The sequence below is a fragment of the Thamnophis sirtalis genome, unplaced genomic scaffold (assembly GCF_051295495.1).
Source record: "Thamnophis sirtalis isolate CommonGarterSnake01/CBP01778 unplaced genomic scaffold, rThaSir2_p1.2 scaffold_3, whole genome shotgun sequence".
Taxonomy (NCBI): domain Eukaryota; kingdom Metazoa; phylum Chordata; class Lepidosauria; order Squamata; family Natricidae; genus Thamnophis; species Thamnophis sirtalis.
The window spans coordinates 79,450,187-79,476,016 of NW_028261383.1; the positions used below are offsets into that span (position 1 = coordinate 79,450,187).

General features: G+C 38.5%; 1 protein-coding gene across 1 annotated transcript in view; it reads left to right on the forward strand.

Moving 5' to 3' along the window:
- The window catches only part of MST1R (macrophage stimulating 1 receptor), a 54,939-nt gene that overhangs the window by 26,601 nt on the left and 2,508 nt on the right, over positions 1-25,830 (forward strand). The window contains exons 7-18 of the mRNA XM_087709276.1: positions 1,010-1,184; positions 1,616-1,761; positions 3,721-3,882; positions 4,661-4,754; positions 8,763-8,990; positions 9,954-10,100; positions 13,504-13,660; positions 13,924-14,016; positions 15,478-15,678; positions 20,109-20,189; positions 22,333-22,514; positions 24,536-24,645. Of these exons, the coding sequence (XP_087565402.1) occupies positions 1,010-1,184; positions 1,616-1,761; positions 3,721-3,882; positions 4,661-4,754; positions 8,763-8,990; positions 9,954-10,100; positions 13,504-13,660; positions 13,924-14,016; positions 15,478-15,678; positions 20,109-20,189; positions 22,333-22,514; positions 24,536-24,645 (1,776 nt within the window). The remainder of the gene's footprint in view (positions 1-1,009; positions 1,185-1,615; positions 1,762-3,720; positions 3,883-4,660; positions 4,755-8,762; positions 8,991-9,953; positions 10,101-13,503; positions 13,661-13,923; positions 14,017-15,477; positions 15,679-20,108; positions 20,190-22,332; positions 22,515-24,535; positions 24,646-25,830) is intronic.

The window sequence follows — 25,830 nt, forward strand, 5'->3', positions numbered from 1 at the left end:
CTTTATCTGCTTTGTGGTCTCACAAATTCTATTATTCCTTACTTTCCGGCATTTATTTATCAGCTTCACTCCAGGAGATCAAACTCTCTTCATTTAGATCTATTACAGCTTTATTTTTTCTTAGTTTAACAGAAAATCTCCCTTCCTTCCTTCCTTCCTTCCTTCCTTCCTTCCTTCCTTCCTTCCTTCCTTCCTTCCTTCCTTCCTTCCTTCCTTCCTTCCTTCCTTTTTGAATTGTAAAAGGAGATCATCCTAATCTCCTGCTACAATTCAAATCACAATCTCCATAAGCCAGGGCTGTCACTAGATAGGCCCATAAATATTCAGCTGCACTATATGTTATGGCTTTGGATAGTAAGGGTTTTTGATATAGACTAAGTTACCAGCTCTGATCATGCCCATGTCATATGCAGAATCCCCTGCTAATCATAAAGATAGTACTGGTCAGTTTTGACACATTTTGGACAGAATGCTGCAAGTGCAGCCACAACTCAGTTTTACTCCAGGTGTGCTCATCTTATGCTGTACAAGCTAGCATCTCCATCGTATCTTATGCTGTACAAGCTAGCATCTCCACACTACTGCTTAGAACCCAACTAGGAGGCATATGCTGTGCACTGACACACAGGGGTAGTTGAGTTTTCTTCTTGCTCAGCCTACGCTTGGTATGCAACCCTTGGCACATCACATTAAACTGGATTCCTACCCCCACCTCCCCCTAATACTATCCATCCCTGCAGTATGGCTTCAATGTTCTGTGAAGTTGTTCCTTTCCACAACAGTCAAATGGTACATGCCTGGTACCAGCTAGGAATGAACGAGGTGACTTTTCTATGATTTCTACTACCTGAGTTAGTAATCTTAGGCTAAGCTGAAGGTTAGTTACTAATTAATAGAATATGATTTATGAAAAGGTTATTATTGCTTGCTGCTGAAGAATCCTTAGATCGTAGTAGGTTATCATAATCAGTATTTTTCTTGTCCTTTCTTCCCACTACCTGCTTTCCAGATATAGCCAAGTGCCAAAGTGGAAGGATTTTGCTGAAGTTCTTGTCTGCATTTTGTCACCAACGGGAATCGAGAAGATCATGGAGCCACAATCAATTAATCTGACCATTATAGAGAAAGCAGCAAGCCCATTTTATATCACTGGCTCCTCAATCGTCAGTGGTTTTACATTTATGGTGAGTTTAATATAGTTACTCCTTGAGCATCTGTTAATTTTCTTACAATAAATTGCCATTGATGTAGTAAATACTTTCTGATAAGCCCTGACATCCAGCAATAGATAGTGTTAAGCTCTGTAGCAGATGTAGATACAGATCAGTGGAATTTCTGGCATCAACATTTTAAGCTATCTTTCCCATAATGCCTGTTAGACTGGGAATGGTGGGTGTTGGCATTGCAGAATGTCTGGGTTTATCTATAATTTTATCCAAAATGCTCAAACTATAACTTCTTGGCTGTAAACCATAATTGGACATATGCAGAAGATTGTTCTGTGAGTATTAGGTATATTCAGTGGTTTTACTAATAATATTGTAATCAGATAAATATTTGGTTACATCAAAGCAATGAACACTGTGTTACTTTTTGTTTTATTCACCATCAACAGCTGCCAAACATAACTTCCATTCACCCTGCCTATGGTCCAATGGCTGGAGGAACAGAGATATTTATCAGAGGACAAAACCTTTTTGTGGGAGGCACAAGGAAAGTGATGATTAATAATCTAGATTGCCCTGTGGACAGTGAGAAAAGGTATGACAAACAGAGTGCTTTCTTCTTGCTTCAGTGTATAAAAACAGGATTGAAAGGCTATGAGATATTAGGTACAAAGGAATGAGTTATAAAAGCTGCAGCCATAATTTTGAATTGTAATAGATTTAAAAACCCAACTGATAGGTATGACATCTTTTTGCGAAGATTCTGGGCCTAGCAATTTCTTCTTGGCAATTCACAGTGCCATTCAAGGTTAGAAACATTTGGACTCTTCATGGTTAAGGCAACCATACTTGAGCTGGGGGTGGGGGTGGGGAATGGACCAACATTAGATGGTCCCAGGAAGTGCATAGAAGAATCTTTATTCACATCTAATGTTTACCCTGGATTCTTACAACCCAGATATGGAAACCCTAATCAAGACATTGTCTATGCTGGGTTGTGATAATAGTGATCAGAATTCTTTACTCTCTAAACTGCATTTATATTATCCCAAGAAAGAAAATAGTTAAAGTACGTTGCTGCATTTTTGTATACATAAAAGTAGACAGTATTTAACTTTGAAATATTTTTAAAATTATCTAGCTTCTAATGATGGAATAGTATGCTCTTTTTTTGAGTTGTTATATTTATAATATAATGACTGCTCCTACATTTCTCATTCTTTCCAAATAAGTCATAGTCTCAGTTTCTGGTAGGAAAGCAAGTTTTTGTTGCAATGAGGAAGTAATCATTCATACCAATTATCAACCAACTATTACTCAGAATGTTTTATACAACCAGGGTTGGGAAGTGGGGGGCTGCCTTAATGCAGCCATGAAGAAGAAACCAAAAACTAGATCCATGGAGCTGAAACAAGATACAGAAAACAAAACTAAAACTAAAACTTATCCAAGTACTGGTTTCATTATTACACTACCAAAGAAATACAATGATCGCCAAGTTCTTAACAAACAAAGCCAGGAGCCCAAATGACAGGCATCCCAGATCTTATAAGATTTCATCACACTGTATTCTAAGAACAGACCTAGTTTTTGGGGGTGGGGGGAAGGCACAGATCAATTCATTTTTTCATAAACGCTTGCCTAGGCTAATCGTGGGAAAAACAGTAGCAGTAGCTTCTCAAAGGTACAAAAACCAAGTATATTTACATATAGATCTTATCAAGGACACAGATACCCTATACATTATCTCTCCATGTTATTGCAATATTGTGACTCTTCCTTTTGTATAATCATGGGAAAGTCTGAATGAGTTTATCCTTGGGTGACTCCAGCACAACTGGAGAATGATGGCATACATTTCAGAGTTTCCTTTGGATACCAAGATACCATTACATATACTAAAGAATGTGGGTCTTGATACTGTCATGAAGATGATAATCTGACCTTGCATTCATAAGAGGCGAGAAGAAGGCAGCTTTGTAAGGCATGCCTCTTTATGCAGGCTTAACAATTACCACAGCTTTCTAAGCTCTATGCTACTCCCAAAGTTTATCGGGTAATGTCCCCTGATACTGTTACACTATTTAAATAGAAATATGTAGAGTGCATCCTATATGAGATGGTATCATAGGACAAGACAAGGTCACCAGTATTCTTAACTTGGTACTGAACCCTCGAATCCTTCAGTCTTCGTCAGATAGCAAATACTGTTAAACTTACTCAGCTCATTTTAATTTCTTTTTTCCCCTCTTTACATATAGAAATATCTCTGAAACGATGATCCAGTGGATCCTGGATTGTCTAGTACATTCTTAAAGTTGACAGTATAGAACAACATTCTCTAACACAGGGCCTCGAGATGTATATTAGAATGGTAACTCTCAGAATCCCCAACTGGATGGTTTTAAAGCTGCTTTTGCTGGGAATTCTGGACTGGCAGTCTCAGGGCATGTGGAAAGAGGATTTTCTGGAAAAGTCTGATGCAGAGGAAATGGCTAAAAGATCTGTTGGTAAGGAGAGTCCTGTCATGCTTTTTTTTACCCCTTCTCCCTAGCCAGAGAGAGGACGCCATAATTTGTACCACCCCACCTTCAAGCAACTTGACCAATGCATCTGTGTTTCTGATAATAGATGAAGAGCCATTTCTTTCTCCTCAGCGTTTCTGGTATCGAGAAGACCCCCAGATATATGATATTACTCCCCACTGCAGTTATGAGTAAGTCTCATTTTTCTTCTGCACACAGTTATCCAAAGGACTGTCCTATTCTTCCCGTGCACCTGTAAAAGATACTTTTAAAAAGGGTGTATATTTGGGGAACTTGCATACAAAAAAAATCATAGTGGGATGTACAAATTTATATCTAAAAGCATACATTGAGAAGGTTTATGTGAGTTAAAAAGACCATCTGCGTAATAAATGTATATTACAGAACGTGCAAAATTCTCACATATCAGGAAATTTAATAACTAAATAAATCCAGATGTTTATTATGGATTATTTTTTAAGATATCCACAAAAATAACCTAGACTACTTAATTACTTCCTTTGAATGTTAAATTGTTTTCTACAGAGCTGCATATCCTTTCTTCTTGTTGTGTCCCCATATCTTAATATTTGGTGAATCATGTAGCACTCTGTTCATTTAAGTTTCTAGTTTCCTGAATAGTTAAGATTGCAGTTTTGTAAACATTTATGGGTAATAATAATTGATAAGATTTCACTGCAGCTGTCTCATTCAATGGAATTAAGAAGAGTTTTCCCGGCAGCTCCATCCTTTGTACCGAAGCAATTTCCAGTGAATTCAGTTAGGAATGCATCCAGTTTTAGCAAGGTGGGAGCTTCTGACTGGCCTTGTGCAGGCCTGTTGTTAGGAACTACGTCACAGTTTCTCATGGATAATGTTCATATCTGAATCCATCACTGACATGCAGCTGCAGAGTTCTTAGAATGTAACACTTTTGCTCTTGTGTCACATCCTTCCAATTCCTTGCAGGGGCTCCAATGTCTACATTTATGGTGCCAATTTGGATTCAGTGTATAACATGAGGCTGCAATTTGAGTCTGCTGGAGTACAAAGCAAAGCTAAAGTGAGTATTTTCAGAAGAGAGAGAAAGTGAAAGAGAATTGTAGATATTTATTCATGAAGACTTTAGCTATTTACTCAAAAGGGACTCCCTGTGGATTTCATGGCAAATTGCCTGAATAAATGTGCTGCTTTGGGTTGCATTGCATATAAAACTACTATGAGAAACTAGCATTCTGCATAGCATTCAAGACTTTCTTCACCTTAGTCATTATTACATTTACTGGAATTAAAGAATTCCCTTAGTGTGGAAAAGCTAGGAAATGGCTTAGTAAGCTATTTCATTAGTAACTTGGCCCAGGCTCCAGAGATTAATTGGTGAAGAATTTATACTCTTGTGCCTAAGAAGTTATAATATACATAGGGAGAAAATCAGCCTTGAACAGTCTTTCTCAATCCCAACAACTGTAAGATACGGGCCAATTCACAGAATTCTCCAGCCAGTATGGCTAGAGTCCTAGTTGACCATTCTAACCCAGTTTGATATTAGAGTGCTATGAAAGAGCAATGATGAAAACAAGCTGTGCTCCATGTCATCTCCCTTGCCATTTTTTTCCTTTGGGTGCATAGACACTCTGTACAATGAAAAATCCTAACCAGTGGTGGGTTCCGGATTCCATTGCAACCAGTACAGCGCAACGGGGCCCGGTGTCCCCCACATGCACATGCACAGCACACGCACACAGCACGGACATGTGTCCTTACCTCCATGACACCTCCGCAACGCTCCAGCTGCTCAGCGGAGCATCGCGCAGGCGCTGTACTCTCTGTGCGTGGAAGTGCCAAAGAGCTAAAATACAGGTAAGGAGCTCGGGCAGGTGGGTGGGCCCTCTGGAGCACCGTACCAGAATGATACCCAGTGCTCCCAGCAGGTACCGGTATGCCTGAGCTCCTTACCTGTATTTGAGCTCTTTGGCACTTCCACGCACATGCACAGAGTGTACAGCCTGCAACCCACCACTGATCCTAACTGTCTCAAAACAAGAGAGGAGCTAGAGAAGTTGAACACGATTCCACTTGCACAGACTTGTTCTCCAGCTAATGGAAGATGCAAAGTTTGCACAGTTGTTCTCCTCACTTACTCTGAACCATCTAGAGTTCAAGATGTGCAGAGATATCAGTAATTTCATTCAGAAACTGATTAGGAAAAGAGCAAGTTGTTCAAGAAAATGTTTTCCTCTAGCTTTGAGTACATGTTTGTATATGTGTCAGGGTACAAGATAAACACAATCCTTAAATAATTTTTAAGGAGTTGGAGGCTATCTTGCTGTAGCTGACACCCCATGTATAGATGATGTTTGGTTTTATCTTTAACATTTATTTTAAAAGTTCTTCAATTTTTACTACAATTATTTTGTCATTTCTCTTTTTTATTACTTTCCCCCCATCCGTGTTTAGTTTGATTTCATCTTTATTTTCATTTTTGTAGCTGCTTCTAATTTTTTTTTTTTACTTCATGTGAATTAACTTTTATTCTACTCATTATAAAATGATTGACCTCCTTCGGTAGCATTGGAAAGTGTGATTAATCTGTTCAACAGAGAACAAACTCACTGGACATTGTTGAAACATTCTTTGTGTTACGTTACAAATCTTCTGGTATAGGAGAAAAGAATTGGACATAGAAATGGAATAGCTTTGTGTTATAGAAATCCCGTTATTACTTGGCTGTTTCAAAAACTTTGATGGACAATGCTTCTTTCTAATTCTGTAATTCTACAATTATATGTGCAATATCCACGCGGCTCCAATCTTCCCATTCTATGACTCTGTGATTCATACTTAAATGCAGAAGAGAATTTCACAGTTGAAGAGAAGAGACATTGAAGAAAATATTCTCTAAAAAGGTTGAAATTATTTACACCCATTATATGAGGTACAAAATCCATACCGCAGATTTGAAAAGAATTATACATCCCAGAAGTTAGCAAAGTACAAGATACTATTAAAAAGAGTGCATCTCATTCTTATAGGCTGATATTTATATATTAAATCGGTTTGTATACATTGTAAATGCTATTTTTTTCTTTACAATAACCAGTATCAAATAATCTAAATAATTAGGGTTTCCATCATTGTATAGGAAATAGTTCTCCTCCACTGCAGTTTCCTTCCTTCAGAGACTGGATGGTCATTTGTCAGAGATGCATTAGAGAATACCTCACTGAATAGGAGCTGAATTAAATGCCCTTTTAGGTCTCTTCCTGCTTGGTGATTCTATAAGTCTAAGCAGCAACGATAAATTTGAATGAAATATAAGGCTTATTTTTTTATCTCTTGGCAAATTTAAATTATGGTTTTAATTGCCTCCTTTCTATCCTTTAAACTTGCCAGTATAATTAAATAACTGCTTCAAGGATGGCAGCGAACTCAGTCAGCCAAAAGGAAAGTGGAAAGGATATTGTATGTCACACAATTTTCCTTTAATCTAGAGCAGTGTTTCTCAACCTTGGCAACTTGAAGATTCGCTGGCTGGGGAATTCTGAGAGTTGAAGTCCGGACATCTTCAAGTTGCCAAGGTTGAGAAACACTGATCTAGAGGATGTCATCTCGCCCACTGTCCCCAAGTCGCCTAAGCACCACTGCCACTGAACAGCCCATGGGGGTAACGTAAATGAAAATAGGACACGCCGGGCCTCTGCCATTCTGCACTCTGCTCACCCACCTGCCAGGTGGACTATCTGTCCCTCCGACTGTGGGCAGAGTTTGCGTGCGATACTGCCCTTTAACTACTGCACCACCAGGGCTCCAACAAGATCTAGCAATGGCTCAGGGCACAAAATTTGAAGAAAGAATCAAAGGGGCTAATTCTGGATGCACAAGACCAAACCATGAATAAATGCATGAAAATCAGGAGTTGAGAAGACAGCAACATACACCAAATGCTACTTCTAGAAGAAACTGAAAAAATGGTGGACCATCCAGTTAGCTGTTGCAAGAAGATCACACAGATTGACTTCAAACAGTGTTTTGACAAAGTAGCAACAATAGTGTGTTGGAATATCATTTGCCTGCAAGAAGGAACTGGTGGGACCACAAAATAGACAAGATAATAGCAAATGAAAAAGCTAAAGTGCTCTGGGGCTTCAGAATTTCAATTGATAGGCATCTGCCACATAACTCCCCAGACTTAACAAATGGTGATTGAAGTCTGGATACCGGACATTGCAATACAGAGAGAAAGCAGAAGACAGAGAAAAATGGGGAAAGTCACCAAATAGAGGCATTGGCTGCTATCCAAAAACATCTGGAGCATCCCTTGAACACCATTGACATTGACCAATTCACTACTAGTCAATTGCAAAAGGCATCTTTATTTGGGACCGCTTAGATTCTGTGATGATACCTTTAAGAGCATCAAACAACATCATCTACCCCAGGTTCTTGGGAATGACTCAGTAAAAAGGCCAACTGCATCTGGCTGATTGTGCGACCAGCCATTAGAATGAATGAGGGGCTGCATCAATATTTGGAAATATTGAATTTATTGAATCTAAACATGCTAATTTTACAAAAAAAAAAACACCCACTTGGAGCTGTGTATATGGTTAGACATTGCCTTAATAATTCTTTGGTCCTTTGGTTAAGACTTGAATTACTTTTCACCATTCTTAGACTAATGAGTAAAACTAAATGCAAATTATCCATAGAATAATGATTGGGGGTGGAATGGTTTGATGAATGTGGATTTGAAGTTTGGTTCTGAAAATGATAGGAACAGCATACATGGCAGAAAGGAAACCTGCCTGGGTATAAATGGGGCTGGCCTGTGACCCTCCTCAAGGCAAGTGTGCAAAGGTTCCAGGATCAGAGTTTTGCACACTTGCAAAACATTCAGATATATTCTCAAGTTCTGAATGCCTTCCTATAGTAGTTCCTTTTATGGTCTTTTTTTTTTCATTTTGTATACGTTTGTTCAGACAATTGAACTCCTGCATGAGCTTGTATATTGACATGTATTAATTTGATGGAGTGAAGCCAGGTGAAAGTGTTCTGATTTCTGTCATTTCAGATATGTGAAAGGCCACGGTCCACAGATAGGTTGGTGTGTCAAAGTCCTGATTATCCATCTGAAAACAAAGTGGGAAATATTTATGGGAACCTGAGTGTCTTGATGGATGGAGTTCTGGGGCAGAAGACTTTTCGTATCCGCTTCTACCCTACTCCAGTCATTGATCTCTTTCCCTCTGAAAATCACATATATGAACTCCAACAAGGAGAAGATGAGATTGAGATCACTGTAAGTACGGGACTTCCCTATCCAAGAAATTTAGCAAGGAAGGCTCTGCAGCCTTAGAATAATAAGAGCTAATTCAAATCTGTTAAACTGGTCTGGGATGTATGTACCTTTGTCCACTTGAATGGTTCACTTGCATGAACATTGTAGCATCAGTAACTTGGCCTATGCTGGTTAAGTCACTTAAATGATCTTCTGCATGAATATTAAAGTTTCTGCTCATGCGTGCTGTTTCAGAGCCAATAATCCTCTCTAGTACATTGTTGACATAAGCATGCTTTCATGTAAGTATCTATTAAATAAAATTCAAGTCAATTCACGGTGTAGAAATTGGCACATAAATACAAATATATATAAATTAGAACTCAGCATCTTTCAAAAATTACTTGGAAGAGATACTCCAAGCTTGGATTAGCAGAGCATCCCTGACTTTTCAGGTGTGTGTGTGTGTGTGTGTGTGTGTGTGTGTGTGTGTGTGTGTGTGTGTGTGTTGTAAGCCTGAAATAAAAGGTGCTGTTGCTTTAAGCACAGTCATTAAAGTTCAATGAAACAGCCTGAAAAAGATTGCTTTAGGCTGCTTTAGAGAAGACAGAGGGACTGAGATCAGAAGCATTTATTTTTGTTCATTTTTGATGCCCGCACAGCCCTAATGTACACTGTCGAGAGTAACTAATTAAAGAAAATGTGGAAAAAAAATGTAGTTTATAGTCCTCCAAGGGCTGGATGTTAGCTTGAAATAATTGTGACAAAATGCCTTACTTACAAAACAAATGGAGGCAGGGAGTTAAGGTAGTTTGAGAATTTACAACACCAGTTGTTTCTTTTGGATTAAGAAATGTGCATGTACAATTCAGCGCAGGATTATTTGGGACACTTGGTAGAACTGAGATATAAATCCAGTAGAAAATGCTAATGAGTAGGATTGCTCCTTGGCCATAATCAAGTATTTTACATTTCTCTGCACAGCATAAGGGACTGGATGCTCTGGCAGGCTGCATGAACATTTCTGTGTCAGTGGCTGGTGCAGATTGCTACCACAGTATAAAGAAGAATCAGGTGACCTGCCGAATACCTAACCACCTGATCGTCCCTGGGCGTGGTTTGCCAGTACAGGTAGAGATAAAAAATCTTTTTAGTCGGAACTAATGTTATGACTTGATTTCTCCCTTTGAACCTCAGCCTCGCCCTTCTCAGCTTGTCCTGCCTACCTGAGTGTACTCTTATCCATTTATCGAATAGCTGCAAAACTCATGGACAATCAAGCATGCTAGAAACTATCAAAGATAGATAGTATTTCCACACAATTTCTTTGCAACCCACTTGGATCTATTTCATTTTATATAAGTTTTTAATTGAAACTGAAAATTACAAAGGTGAAAAACAAATACAAACTAAGGAGAAACAAAAAATCAAAGCGGAAAAGAAGGCAGGGAGCGGGAAAAGGGGGAAATTATATATATTAAAAAAAATTAGAGAGAAAGAAATAACTTTCCCCTTCCTCAAAATAAGTATAAACATTTTTAATAGCTGAACACCTTCTCTAATATTTGAACCAAAACTCTCTTCATCCCATATTTTATCTTTTATCAATTGCTAAATATAAACTTTATTTTTTATTTTAATCAGCAAAAGTCAATTAAAAGCTATGAGAAAGAACAATACATATATTTTAACTTTAAACAAGTAAGTCAATTTCATAATTCTTTCCTGTACTTTGCATGATAGATTTGTTATTTTCTCTAAAATTCTTCTTTTTAACAAATTTATTTTCTTTTATCAATAAAAATAAAATACAAAACAGAAAAACAAACATTCAACACTAACAATGAAAAAAATATTGTGTGCAAAAAACCTAAAAAACAAACAAACCCCAAATGTCTCATAGGTGTAACATTAAACATAAAGAATGTGGGATGCTGAAAAATAATAATAAAAAACCCCAATAGGATCTCCTCCCCTTACATAATGAATATAGAAATAGTTATAAGCTTTCCCTTCCATATTTAACAAACTGCTATATTAAATAAACAAATATTCCAGATGTGGAAATCTCTGTCTAATAATCAAATCAACCCAACATCTAATCATAATGTATATGTAAAAGAAAATTAAAGCCAGCAAATTATTTCAAACATTACACTAATCTTCAAATTCTTCTGTTAAACATCTGTTATTGTATTTAAGATGTAAAAAGTCCACTAATAGCTTCTGGTCTTTTATAATGTTGCCTAATTCATTATCTCTAATCAAATTTTGCCAACTCTGCTAAGTCAGCCAATTCTAAAATCCACTCTTCAACACTTGGTACCTCTTTTTCTTTCCAATGCTTAGCATATACAATCCTCGCAGTAGTCACCATGTAAAGAAAATTCTCCTTCCCATGCCTTATCTTATATCTATAAATAAAATCTTTGAAACCTCATTCAAACTTAATCAAGAAAAACTCCATTAGGAGCTGCTAGAAACAAACTGGAAATATTAATCTTTAATTCCTTCAAATGATGTACTACAAATTAATTTATTGTCATCTTTACTTTATCTCCATTCAAATATAATATATTAACTTATTACTTTCTCTAAAAATACTGTAGAACTCCCTGCTTCCCATCTTATCCATAGACAAAGCTTTAAAACTTAATCAGTCCTAGTCAAGAAAAACCAATTAAGCTGTTAGGAGAGGATCATATGCAATCTAACCTTGATCAAATAGGCCCACATTATATATCTTAGTTTGTTTTAAGGGTCTTGATTATTCCTTTTAGGTAATGTCCCAAAGTGATTTAGTCTTTCCTTTGCTTTTCTCAGGAACTCCTTCATAGGTATAGCACATCTCTTTTGTAAATCCTGAGTAAGAAAATTGTTTTTAACTCACTTTTCTGAGTTAAGAACCATGTATTCAAATCATTCTTCTTATTTGTGTGTTCCTTTTAACTATTTAAACCCCAGCCAATTTCATTTGTTAGTCTTGTATAACATCTTTGTCAATATCATTCTTATATCCTGTCAATTTTAAATCCATATCAAAAGCATTCTGATTTGTTTTAACTATATATCTTTTATCTCTTCTTCCATTTTTTATTGTATCAGACAATCTATTGAACAGGTTCTGGCCACACCATACTGTTGCCAAATATCCTTAAATTCTTCCAGAGCTAAAATATTTTTCTCTGTTCTGTATTAGCGGAAACTTTGCTTTAATTATAATCTAATTCTTTCTCATTGTCTCTAGTAACCAGTCCTCAAGGTCTTGTCTTACTGTATTTTTCTTTCATCCAGAACATTTCCCAGGAAGCAATTTCTTACACTTAAACTTGAATCTTAATATATTTTAAAAGGATTTTAAACAAACAACAAGAAATATTCTTTGTTTAAAATCTTCCAAATCAACCTTCTAATCACTCTTTTGCTGCTTATTTACAAATATTTTTTTCCTTTTACGTTTTTAAAAAAAAAATACATAAATCTTCTTTTGCTGTGATTGGAGGAAAAACCCAGTGCAATAAAATTTGTCCTTCTGAAAACTCTTAGTGTCCAAAAACCAATGTAAAAGCCAATTCCAACAGAAATGATTAAGAATGAAAATGGGTAAACAAAGGGCTGCAACCACAGCTTGGCCAAAACTGTTTTTCTCAATTTTCAGAGCACCAAAATCTGCTGGAGTCCACTTGTTTACAGTCTCATCATAAGGAGCAATTCTTAGGAGTCTTCTGGGCAATCCCAAATCCTCTCTTCTCTGGAGAAGAATTCCTTCTAGCATTGATGATGTTACCTAGTTTGGTAATGAAACGTCTAATGAAACCACTAAGCTCAAGAGAGCACCAAGAACCCCAGAGGGACTCAGAGAGTCGGTTCCTTCACTGGCTCCACTTTTTAATAGTTTGTGCACTCAGGATCAGATTGATTTTGACCATTAAGGCAATTTTTTAAAGAATTTATTATGTTGTGTACACAGCAAATGCACATTTTGATGGCAGAATATTGGGAAAAGTTCCTGACTTCCTTTGATATTGCTGCTTAGATGCGTTTAGATGCAGAAAGTGTTTTTCCAGCCTGGATTCGCTAAAGATCCCTACAGTCCTTTTCTACATTCAATTTACTTTGTATCCTTAACATTCCCAAGCAATGTGAATTTAGACAGATGCAAGTCAGGAGACGATATCCTGAAAATCTCCAGAGAGTACTAAAACCTTTGGTTACACAATCAGTTCCAGCTCTCTGGCTTTCTGCACACACTGAAAAATGCTAACAGCGCTCATGTGTTCCTCGCCTCATTACCCACCTCCCAGATTGCCTAGCTGGAAAGCCAATTTAACTTTTTCTGGAGTAATCTATGCTGGCATGGTGTTTCCTCCTCTCAGATAATTACCACAGGCTATCTCTGGGAGGCATGTGGATGGGGGACATCTCCCCCAAGCCACCATTTTTTTCACATGTATATATATATATATAAATATATCTCCCCAGATTCTGCTATTGGTTGGTGCTAATAATCACATGTCTTTTTTTTCCCTTGTAGATCTGCGTGAATGGAAACTGCAAAGACTTAGGATCCGTGGTTTCAATCTCCCAGAACTCTCCCCTTGCTGTTGGATTGGGAGTTGTTGTAGGCATTCTGCTCCTTTCCTGTTTGGTATTTCTAGCGTTGAAATATATTCAGAGAAAGAAGAAGGCAGGTAATTGCAAGTTTCTTATGATACTTTCTGGCCAGAAAAGCACTATCGGTGGAGTTGTTTATTTATTCCATATAAATTCTTCACAGTCATAGCAGTACCCACTTGCATTTAATTTTGACACTTCGTCAGAGAATGGGCGTGTAGCAAATACGCCTTAATCACTGGATTCACAAGGTGAATAAGGAAAGAGTGGATAATGGACCAACTCTAGAATAATGAGGAGATGAATGTTGCTGGATCGACTTTTTGTTTTCTTCTTGCAGGAACTGAGACTTTAGAAAGGCTGTCCAGCCTCAACAGGGGCTCAATCGGAATTCCTCTTCTTCTTTCTAATACTGGATATGTGGCTTCTTCTGGTAAGAATTCATTACGGGACTTAGAGCTAGTATTTTAGAGCCAATGAGACAGAACATCTTGCTAGCCACCACTCCGATATGTTGTTAAACAAATGTGTTTGATTGGGAGTTTTTATTATTATTATTTCTTTTTTTCCCCAGGGTTGGCATATTTCCTTAAAAGAAATAATTCCTTCTAAATATTTCTGTAAATAAAAATACATTGCTCAAGAACTACATAAGTTAATGCCCTTCTGATACTAAAACACTGCCCACATTCTTCCAGTTACTTAGATGGAAGGAACCTGCAATATTTCATTACAATGCGAAGATACCATCTTAAGGGTGAGGGCTCCTTCTCCAAGACTGTGGGTTGGTTTCTGAATGTTTCATTACCAGGTTAGGTAACATCTTCAGTGGAGTTTAAGGGAAGTCAGTGTCAGTGTTCTTCTGTTTAGGGGAAGTCAGTGTCAACAACCAATTCTACATGGGACAAACATCATGTCAATTAAAAACCGGGATTCACGAACACCTGCCGTCAGTCAAATGCCACAATCCCAAATCCTTAATCTCTACTCACACTGATACCAAGCAGCAGCAGTTCAATTGGAGCAACACAAAAATCATTGGCCATGCTACCCTCCACCACACTCGTGAGTTCATCGAAGGCTGGCACTCTATAAGCAATTCCATCAATGGATACATTGCCCTACAACCAACCTATGAACCCCTCAGAATCCAAATTAACCGCACAGCCAACCGGAGACAGGAACGGCCCTCAACCAACTCACGCAATTCCCCACCACCAGAAGTTCACGTCCCAATGACCTTGACCTGATGTAATCTCATCACAAGACCCATCACAAAACTCACTGATGACTCACAGCTGACCCTCATTTGACACACCCACGCCTGAAGCCCTTATAAACCGAGGAACACTGACCTTGACATCCCCTAAACTCTGCTGAAGAAGTTACCTAGCCTAGTAATGAAACATTCAGAAACCAACTCACAAGCTCGGAGAACAAACCCTCACCCTCATCCTATACCCGAGCTACAGATATTCACCACTATTGCAGATTCCTATCTTGCCAAAGATTCAGAAAAGGGAAAAATGTAAGATGGACAATGAAGGAACTTTGCTTACCATCTTATTTATTTTAGAATGGCATATCCACTATTAAACTCCCTACAGAGAGGAGGAACAAATGTTATATTATGTCATGCTCTCAGAGATAAGGGGTGTTGGTGAGATTTTCTATTTTATTTACATGATATAACAGTTTGGAACTTATCAGATATGTACTAATGTCTGAATTCCCAACAGTGGGTTTGGGCCCCTTAGTAAAATCAGCGACTGTGTACACCTGGTGAATTTCAAATAGAGCGAAACTGTCCATGTACTGCCTTCTGGTGGTCAATATAAATAAAAATTCTATTTAATAACCTCTCCATCTTCTCTTTATGGTATTTCTCTGGCAGAGAATGCAAACAGAAGATCTTCTGGAGTGCGATTTGGAAGCGCCTCCTACACAGGCAGCAGTGACGGTTCTGCTATGCCTTTCATGCGAGTACCTTCGTACTCCATTAACAATTTTCGGCCAGAATTGTTGGAAGAAGTGAAAGATGTCCTCATTCCAGAGAAGCAGCTGATTTTGCACAAGGATCAGATCATTGGGAAAGGCAAGTATCATTTAAACTGTGCCTGTCAGCAATAATGCACTGCAATAAAACGGTTGTTTTCTACCATCTGTGTTGAAAGAATGCTGCTTTCTCCCTGGCCAGATGTTTCTTTGATTGTTTCCTGTTGCTCTTCATTAGTGTCTTTGCCAGATGTTTCTTTGATTGCTTCCTGTTGCTCTTCATTAGTGACTGAGCCTCTTTGAGCCAATTGGGCAGGACTGTATTCTTCCCTGCTAAAGCAGGAAAGCAGCGAGAAGAGAAGAGAGGATTGCCATTGTCACAAGGAATAAGTAGCATTTGAAGGGCAAGTAAAAAAAAAGAAGCTAAGTAGTGTGCAGGCATGCTATTCAGAGCAGGTTAGGAATATGTCTTTCCCATAGCACAACTTGGCAAAAAGCGCCAGGTACTTCTTAAGAACTCTAGGATAGCCATTCACATGATCTTTCCAGTACAGTTTTGAGATGTCTTAAATCTAAAAACTGCTCATTTAAAGTGACAGTTTATTTTATTTTATCTGTATATTTTGTGTGATGGCCCTTTATCCAAGACGCTCAGGGGAAAAAAAATGTTTGGGGGTTCTTGCCCCCACTTAAAGTGCAACCCAGGTATCTACAATCCAAATTGACAGCTGGGATGAAAATCTCTGCTAACACTATAAAACCATTTCTTATTTCTTCTGTGTTTTGCCTTGCTGGTGAATGGAAGAATCCTGTGATGATGGTTTACTTTCCTACCATTGGTGGATTCTTCCAGCTTTGCTGCCTTCCCCTTTTTCCTGACATCATCAGCCAATGGGAAGAATCCACACATCAGAATATGTTATGGAGGGTGAGGTGGGAATTGATCTGTCATTTCCCCCATATAAAGGCAAAGGTTAATGTTTACAGGATTTATAATTGCATAAATGCTCAGAACTCCCCAAGCCAAGAATGACACACTAAAAAAAAAACCAACAACAACACCCAGCTACTCATGGTTGACGAGCACTTCCCCCAAACTTTTCCAGAGCTCGTGTGCAGTTTCTGACTTGATGGAATCACAAGTTTTGAATTTCCCACCCATCCCCTACTGTCACCAAGCTATACAGTTCAGATAAGATGCTGAATTCTGTATGGCCAAAAAAGAGGGCAGAGACTAACACTGTTAGAGACCTGTGGAGGTGACTGGTTTTGAGGTAGTCAGACTCTTCTATATGCACTCAGCCTGCTTCGCTGCGAGCAAAGTAGAATGGAATGGAATGGAATAGAATAGAACAGAACAGAACAGAACAGAATAGAATAGTGGAGTTGGAGTGCAACCCCCTGCTTAGGCAGGAAGCCCTACACCACTTCAGACAAATGGTTATCCAACATCTTCTTAAAAACTTCCAGTGTTGGAGCATTTACAACTTCTGGAGGCAAGCTGTTCCACTGATTAATTGCTCTAACTGTCAGGAAATTTCTCCTCAGTTCTAGGTTGCTTCTCTCCTTGATTAGTTTCCACCCATTGCTTCTTGTCCTGCCCTCAGGCGCTTTTGAGAATAGCTTGACTCCCTCTTCTTTGTGGCAACCCCTGAGGCGTAAGGGATAATAAGGAATGACAGCAACAACAATTGCTCAGGGCCTGGAGGCGAAGATAAAGGATTGTTTGTGAAAATGAGATTTTACTCCAAATGACACAATTTGTGGCAAAAACATAATTACATATATTATTTTCATTGTTGGAAACACTTTAGATTCATGTTTAATAAATATTCAGGTTTAGGACATTGGGTTCCCCTGAGTGGTCCATTAAATCAAAGGTTTGCTCTGGACTAGCCTATGCAGTGCTAGATCATTGGAGAATTTGTCTTGCTGTCAAATCAAAATGGAAAGCGCAGTGAAAATCTGAGAGGAACTGAAAGAAAAGGCATTTGTTGTTGCCATACTCTTATGCTTTGTCCAAAAGGGTACTTCACTGCAATCTAAATCAATTTGAAAGGCCGCATAATATAGCTCACTGCTCTTGAGCACAAATATCTATTTCTCTGCTCAATCTGACAAGGTTGAGTATCAAGAACAGGAAATGTTTGTTGGACACAACTTTTTTCATTGTTTTGGGTTATTTGCTTATTTTTAAACTGACCGCATTTGTTTACTGTTTTTGATTTTAGAAGCACTTTCCGAAGTCTAGAGATCTGGATTTACTTACTCAGACTAGGGCACCAGTTCTTTCATTTCTCTTTATTTTACGTGAATTCCAGCCATTCCATTAATTCCACTGCATCCATATGCCAGGAAATGCCTGGTTCTTCCATCTTTTAAAGTTCTTCATTTCTTCACTCTTTAGATCATTATAGGCCTGTGTATGGTATTTACAAAAGATTACCCAGGACTATTTAGTAGTTCATACCAAAATTTAGAATATCGTATCTCTTTCTTTCATTAAATGAGCACATTATTTTAAACCATCTCCCAGGAATCAATTTCTTTTTGTGACAAAATAAAATAGGGATTGACATTTCTTCACTGCCTGTTATTTTCTAATAAGAACTCCAATTTGGCTTATTTTTTATTGTACTGCTACAATAGCTGTTTCCTGCATTCTTACAGCACTCCAATACTTTTTCAATAGTGTACGTGTCTACATATGCACATATTTGTTTTATTGTTGTGATGTTTCTACTGTGTGATCACTTATAATAAGGTTAATAGGGTTAAATCCTTCTGAAATTCTTGGGGTTTATGTTGGTATTTATTGTAGAATACAGGTTAATCGGAATGGGGGGTGGGAAGAAATGGTGAAGACACTTTGGAGATTTGCATCCAAAAGCCATATTAGAATTCAATGATAGCATGTATATTTATCTGATTTCCAAAAGGATATCAACTATATAGCCTGTCTTTTACCATATAGCTCAAAACTATAAAAACAGAAATTGAATAGGTTGCATCATTTAGAAAAATTATAAAATATCTGAACAGTAATTATTACAAATCATCAGTTGGCATCAATTTTAAAAATAATTATGATTTCTTCATCTCAAGATAAAAATGGCATTTAAGTTAGGGCAATAACTTTCATTGAACATAAATGACTAAAATGACACTTCCTAAAATCCTATTTTTATTTCAAGTATTTCCATTCCCTTCCTACTTCTTTGTTTCATGTTTGACAAAGTCTTCATTCATTTCTAGTTGATACCTTCTTGGTCTTCCAGATCTTGCCTTGACTTACATCTATTCCAAGTAATTTCCATTTTTCTAACAATGGTTTTGACAGTTGTAATTAGAAATGTTTAGGAGGTTTTTTACAGCTTTAATTTTGTCTTCATTCATAGATGTTCTGAGAACTGATAGAAGAGTAGACAGAATAACAATCACAATCTGTAAGATTAGAAGGGGCAAAGATTTGTTCATGTCTTTATCTGGCTAGTTATTAACCTAAAAGAATCAATCACCTTTTTAACCTTATTAACAGGTTTACAGTAGAGAAATAAAAGAAAAAATAACATTGAATGAACTGGAAGTGTATCCAAATTTCTGTGCTTAACGTATTTATTTTCTTATTTTGAACCTGTAAATACAGTAGCTAGGCAAAAATAATAAGTATGAAATTAAAATATACACAAAGTTGTTGTGTATTAACTTTGTATAAGTAGTCCTCTGCTTACAACAGTTCATTTAGTGACCATTTAAAGTTACAACGGCATTGAAAAAAGTGCCTTAGGACCATTTTTCACACTTACAACGCCTACAACCTTTGTAAAAACCCCATGACCATGTGATCAAAATTCAGATGCTTGGCAACTGATTCATGTTTATGACTGTTGCAATATCCCGGGGTCACGTGATCAGCCCTTGTGACCTTCTGACAAACAAAGTCAATAGCAGATCTAAATTCACTTAGCAACTGTGGCAAGAAAAGTTGTAAAATGGAGCAAAACTCACTTAACCAATGTCTCACTTAACAAAAGAAATTTTGGGCTCAGTTGTGATCAAGGACTACCTGTACCACGTAGATAGTGTATTTTATTAGTTTCTTTCACTTAGGAAATCACTAAAACATACACTTTGATGAAGGTGCTTAAATATTTGCATGCAACTGCACTTGCCTATATAAACAGGCAAAAGTATGATGATGTGTAGGCATGCTAAATTGAAAAAAATTAAAAGCAAGTTAGATAGCTTAAAACTGAGACAAATGTATGCTGTTAAGTCAAATAATATGATTGAGTATTGATATAGTTGGATATAAATTGTGTTGGCACTGAGTTATCTATTAGTTGGGGCAAATCTACTTTTTTATTTCAGATTCAGAATATTTTTAACACTTAAAACAATTGTATCTCTTTATAGTATTGTAATTTGATGTTATGATGGCTCCAGCACAGACAGAAGTTGTATAGCATCTGGGTTTGCTAATGTTGATATTGGTGCCTATCTGTAAATCTTGTTATTTTTTCCATCCAGGACATTTTGGGAGCGTTTACCATGGAACTTACACAGATTCATCCCAGAGAGAGATTCGGTGTGCTGTTAAATCCCTAAACCGTAAGTAATTCCTCTTTCTTTTATTAAACTAATTAATAAATCTGGAACTAGTAACTAATGAACTAGTTTATTAACGTAGAAAAGAAATTTAGGGGATCATAAAAGCTCATGATAAAATACGAGACACAATAATGTCTTGTTTTAAAAAAAAAAAGTGTTCCATAATCTATAAGGAGCCAGTTTGGTTTAGTGGTTTAAAGCACAAGGCTAGAAACCAGGGCACCATGAATTCTTGTTCCCCCTTAGGTCTTTGTCAAGAATTAACACTAACTTGAATTTACATGCACACACACACACACACACTTATTTACAAAAGGAGAGTATCTTCCATCTTGGCATAAACAACTTCTACAGAAATCAGTGCTGTCCTGTTTGTTTTTGCTTACTTGCTTATGTTATACTATGAGAAGTTTTTACTACTTTGCTGAGCAAAGAGGCATCGTGTGCCTAGAGCTAGACTAAAGCAGATTCTGTTTCAAAGGCAAAGACCGGCATTTTTATTACCAGATAAATTCTGAGATAACTTTTAAGGGGGCAAAGTGGGGCTGGGGAGCATTGAGTTTCTGTGCATTCTTCTTAAGTTTGTTCTGTAACATAGCACGAGAAGACGAGCATCGGGCCTTTTCCATTTCATCTTGTCACTAATGTAAACAGCTCCTGGCATTAAGAATATTCTGTCAGGTCCCCCTGGGGTTGTCTTCACCGCTTCCTCAGTTCATATCTGAGGTAGCCTTATGTCCTGCTTAAATATGCCAGTGTTAAATCAGTGTTCTTGCCTCCACCCAGTAACAATCAATGGCAGTTTCAGGGCCTGTCACACTTGTAGCTGCAGTGTAAGTCAGCTGACCCAAAAATGGGCAGGATAAGCCAAGTTTATTGTCATTTTGAGCTGCTAAGTGCCCACTCCTTCCCAACAGAGTTTTCCTCTTCCTCCGTTCTTTTTCTTCCGGAGGCGGAAACATGGCACAGCTGCCAGCACACTTCTGAAGCAACAGCTAATAGAAAAGCTTAGCATCTTGTCTGCTCTGGTGGCTTCTTTTGTCCAAGTCAGTCTAATAGGTTTAACTATTAACTAACACCAGGTACCTCATCCTCAGTTCCAGGAAGGGATACATTTAAAATAACGAGGTTTGCCTGTTTTTTGTCTGCTCGGTAGGTTTTGAGGAGATGGTAGGTTTTGACAGAAACTTAACCCCATGAGTCCAGTTATCCATCAAGGCATCAATAAGCCCAGCAGTCTTGTGATGTCTTGTCAGTGGAGGGAGGATAACCAAGCCAGAGGGTGTAATCAATGTTGCTTAACATGTCATGCATGCCCAAATCAAAGAATCCACTGTTTGATTGTAAGTCAGAAGAGAATTTATAGAGAAATTGACAATAGGAGAAACACATTTTGTTCTGGCATATGGGCAGGTAAATAGCACATTAACTAGGTCATGGCAAGTGGCTCTTAATTTTAAAACTACTTAATCAGTCATTTTAATGGTATTTTCTGCAACAGAGTTTTGCTGCCAGTTTGCAATGCTCTATCAATCAATGTTTTTGAATACAGTAAGAGGAATAGGAGTGGGGAGTGGGGAAGTACCAATTCACTCAACTTTAAAATAATAACAGCAGGATTAAATAAATAAACAGACAAACAAATACTTCAGCTCACAGCTTTGTGTTTGTAAGACAACACCATTAAAGTATCTCTGGAGAAGCTCGTAAGGAGAGAAGGAATTAATTCTAAACTGAGAGTTGGCCAAGGGAAGTAAGAATACTCTGTTTCTAATAATCTGAATTAAGCCTTAAATCAACACAAGGCAATCTGTGGAGCCATTCATCCTTTGTTAGTCCTTTCAAACATAAAAAGTAGAGATGCCTACGAGCCAACCCAGTCCAGTATTGTAACGTATGCTTGTTTTTTACTCTGGCAATATCTTCCATCCTTATTCCCATTGGCAGACTTCCTCTGCTTGATGGAAGTTCGAAAAGGCTCTCGATACGCTGTTTTTTCCTAGGATCATTTGCTCCAGCTTATATGTTTACAAGATCACTTCTCAGAAACTTTTGCTCACAGTTTCACAATTTCTTAAATCTTGGAGGGGTGGGGAGTTGCTACTGAGAATATTGATTCAATCTTTTCATTTTTTCCTCTTAGGAATTAATGATTTGGAGGAAGTGGAAGAATTCCTGAAGGAAGGGATTCTGATGAAGAGCTTCCATCACCTCCATGTCCTTTCTCTCATTGGGATCACCTTGCCTAAGGAAGGTCTTCCCTTGGTGGTTCTCCCTTTCATGAAGCATGGAGATCTCCGACATTTTATCCGTTCGGAGGAGAGGGTACGTGGTGCCAGATCTTGGTGTCCTTTTTTGAGTGACACTCAATGCAAGTCACTTTTCTGTTTCTGAATCGCCCCTTGGTTTGGAGTTACTTATCTCTTCTTTGCAAATTGAAATTGTTTTTAAGGAAGAGCTTACCCAGAGACGATGCATTCAGCCTTTTCTTTTCTCTTTCAGTTGTGGTGTGCTTTTTGTTTTGTTTGTGACATCCTCATCCATGTGCTTGTACACAGTTGACACAGCCTTCTGGTGAATCAGTACAGGCTTTGCACCTCCTCCCTGTTAAACCTCACCATATTGGTACAGAGAGTGGGACTGGCTTTTGGATGCAGCAGATAGAAGTCCTTAAATCTATCCTGTAGCATTGTAGCAGTAGTGGGATTCAAATAATTTAACAACCGGTTCTCTGCCCTAATGACCATCTGGGTAGGTGGGGCTCAGTGGTCATGTGACTGGGTGAGCGTGGCCAACTCAAGGTCACTCAGATCGATGGACATTTCGCCTTAGCTGATACAATGTAATAAGGGTTAACCGGAGAGGCAGTTTCTGTAAGCAGGTCAATAAAGATTAGGCTAGAAACAACACTAGAATGTTTCCTTCCTGCCTTCCTTACAGGATTAGCCCTGTAAAGTGGGGAAAAACAAAAGGAGATTTCTTCCAACAATCGGTTCTCTGAGCTACTTAGAAAATTACCAACCGGTTCTCCCGAATAGGTGCGAACTGGCTGAATCCCACCACTGCATTGTAGTCTTTGTAAGGTAAATCTTTTAGGTTAGGTTTCAGAAAGACACCTACAAGAAATTAATCTTCTTATCAGCAGTACTTTCTGTTGATGAAATGAGATGGGAACTTTGGGTTTTCAGAAGAGAGCTTGCTTTGTGTCTTTCTGCTGACCCTGAGAAAGATAGAACAGGAGGAACATGAGCTGATATCTGATGGAGCTTCCTCAATCTAATTGGCACAGACAATTGGCTGGAATATGCTAGCATCTTATAGTCTATTTTTCCCCCCTGGAGAAACAATCAGAGGTAGCATTCTTACTATTGGCAGGCTTCTCTTCCGCCTCCAATCTATTGCCACTGCGGTTGTCTCAAAATTTATCTTATAAACATTTTCTCACCACATTATTTTGAGGAACTGTCCGTATAAGCTTCACCTCATATTTTTATTGCATTTGGGTCTTGGAATAATTTCTAACTCATCTCTTCTGCTCCTTATTTCATTCTTGTTGTAAACATTCTGTGAAATATTAGGCAGTTGTCAGTTTCCACTTGTGATGTACTGCTGATCAGCTCAAAAATGCCTCCCCCTTGCTTCATAAAAATGGATGTTTTGCCTTGCAGGTGGCTTTTGAGCTTAAACATATCAGCCACCCTTTGCAGAGGAGTGCAATATTAAAAAACAAATTTAGCTGATATCAACAATATTTATCCTCCCAAGGTTTTCCTTGCAGCTATTATATTCAAATCCAGGATCACATGAGAGCATTATTGATGGAAAAGGAGCAATAGGTTAAGTGTGGGTACATGTTCCTTTGAGTATGGGCAAGACAGTGAATGCTTCTGACCACTAGGGGGCCATGCAGGCACACTGTGAAAGAGAAGGTTGTAAACTATGGAAGAAAAATTCAGAAGGCTCTTCCATTTCAATTCTGAGTGTTATATTATGTGCATCCTATTCCTATCTTGCCAAGCAGTGAGCTAGTGTCTGCTTTGCCATGTGTGCACAGAGTAGAGAAGATTCCCCTGGCCCCAATTCTGCTGTTTATATTTATAGGCGTGGGTTCTTTGTCATCTATCATATGTGAATGGGATACACTCAGTTTCTCAGCCAAATTTCTTAGAAAATTTGTCCAATATCTGAAGCAGCCTTGAAATTAACTTCAGCTGGGTTATCTTGTGGGAACCGCAAGCAAGCAGCTCTGCTCTCTTGAGGTGCATAAACTTCAAAGCCAGATGGAAAACTCCTCGTGGGTTTCCTTGGTGTCAGACAGTTTTGTTTGTTTGTTTGTTTTCCATCAGAACCCCACTGTGAAGGATTTAATAGGTTTTGGGCTACAAGTGGCTCAGGGGATGGAGTATCTGGCCCAGAAGAAGTTTGTGCACAGAGATCTTGCGGCCAGAAACTGCATGTAAGTACAAACACGGGTGTATCTACCCAGAATAATAAAACGTGGGGAATCAGGCAAGGACAAGCCAGAGAGGTTGCTGAGGCTTGTTTGTGCTGTGGGCAGGCACCTGTGTGAAAATATATCTCCCCATATGACTAGCTATGGGAAAAGCCTATCAGAAATACTTTTCAAACTAGTTCGTTTCGATTCCTCCTTTGGGTCAATTTATTTTTCCCTCAGAACTTTATACCATTTATGCAAGATGCTCAATCTTCTGACTTATTTTTTTCTGGTAAATAGAAAGTAAATTATCTGAAGAGAGTTTGAAGAAGCTGGGAATGTTTAGTCAGAGGGTGGTGGTGGGAAGGGGAGAGGATGGTATTTCGATTTTCGCTTTTCGCTTTTATTGTATTAATATGCCGCCCTATTCCCAGAGGGACTCAGGGCGGCTCACAAACCAAGTCAGGGGGGCGGGAAACAAACAGAAAAAAAGAAAGACAACAGACAACACAACACCACAATTTTAAAAACAATCAACAGCTACACCATTCGAGCGGGGACAGGAACTCATCAGCCCCAGGCCTGTCGGAACAGCCAGGTTTTTAAGGCTTTGCGGAAAGCCTGGAGGGTGGTGAGGGTCCGAATCTCCATGGGGAGCTCGTTCCAGAGGGCCGGAGCAGCCACAGAGAAGGCCCTCCTCCGGGTGGTAGCCAATCGGCATTGGCCAGTGGATGGAATTGGATGGAATTCGGAGGAGGCCTAATCTGTGGGATCTAATCGGTCTGTTGGAGGTAATTGGCAGCAGGTGGTCTCTCAAGTACCCAGGTCCAATACCATGAAGGGCTTTATAAGTGATGACTAGCACCTTGAAGCGTATCCGAAGACCAATAGGCAGCCAGTGCAGCTCGCGGAGGATAGGTGTAACGTGGGTGTACCGAGGTGCACCCACAATCGCTCGCGCGGCTGCATTCTGGACAAGCTGAAGTCTCCGAATGCTCTTCAAGTATGCTAGTAATTTCCCAGTATCTGAGGAGGCATACTCAGTAAAAGGTCAAGGCCAATTTTCTTATACCCGTATGGATCAATGTGCCCAACAATGGATCGAGGTGACAAGAAGGCAGATTAGGAAAAACTTCCTGCAGTTTGACAATGGAACCAATGACCCACTAGCACTAGTCAGGCAACTGGACTTGAAGGATTAAATGA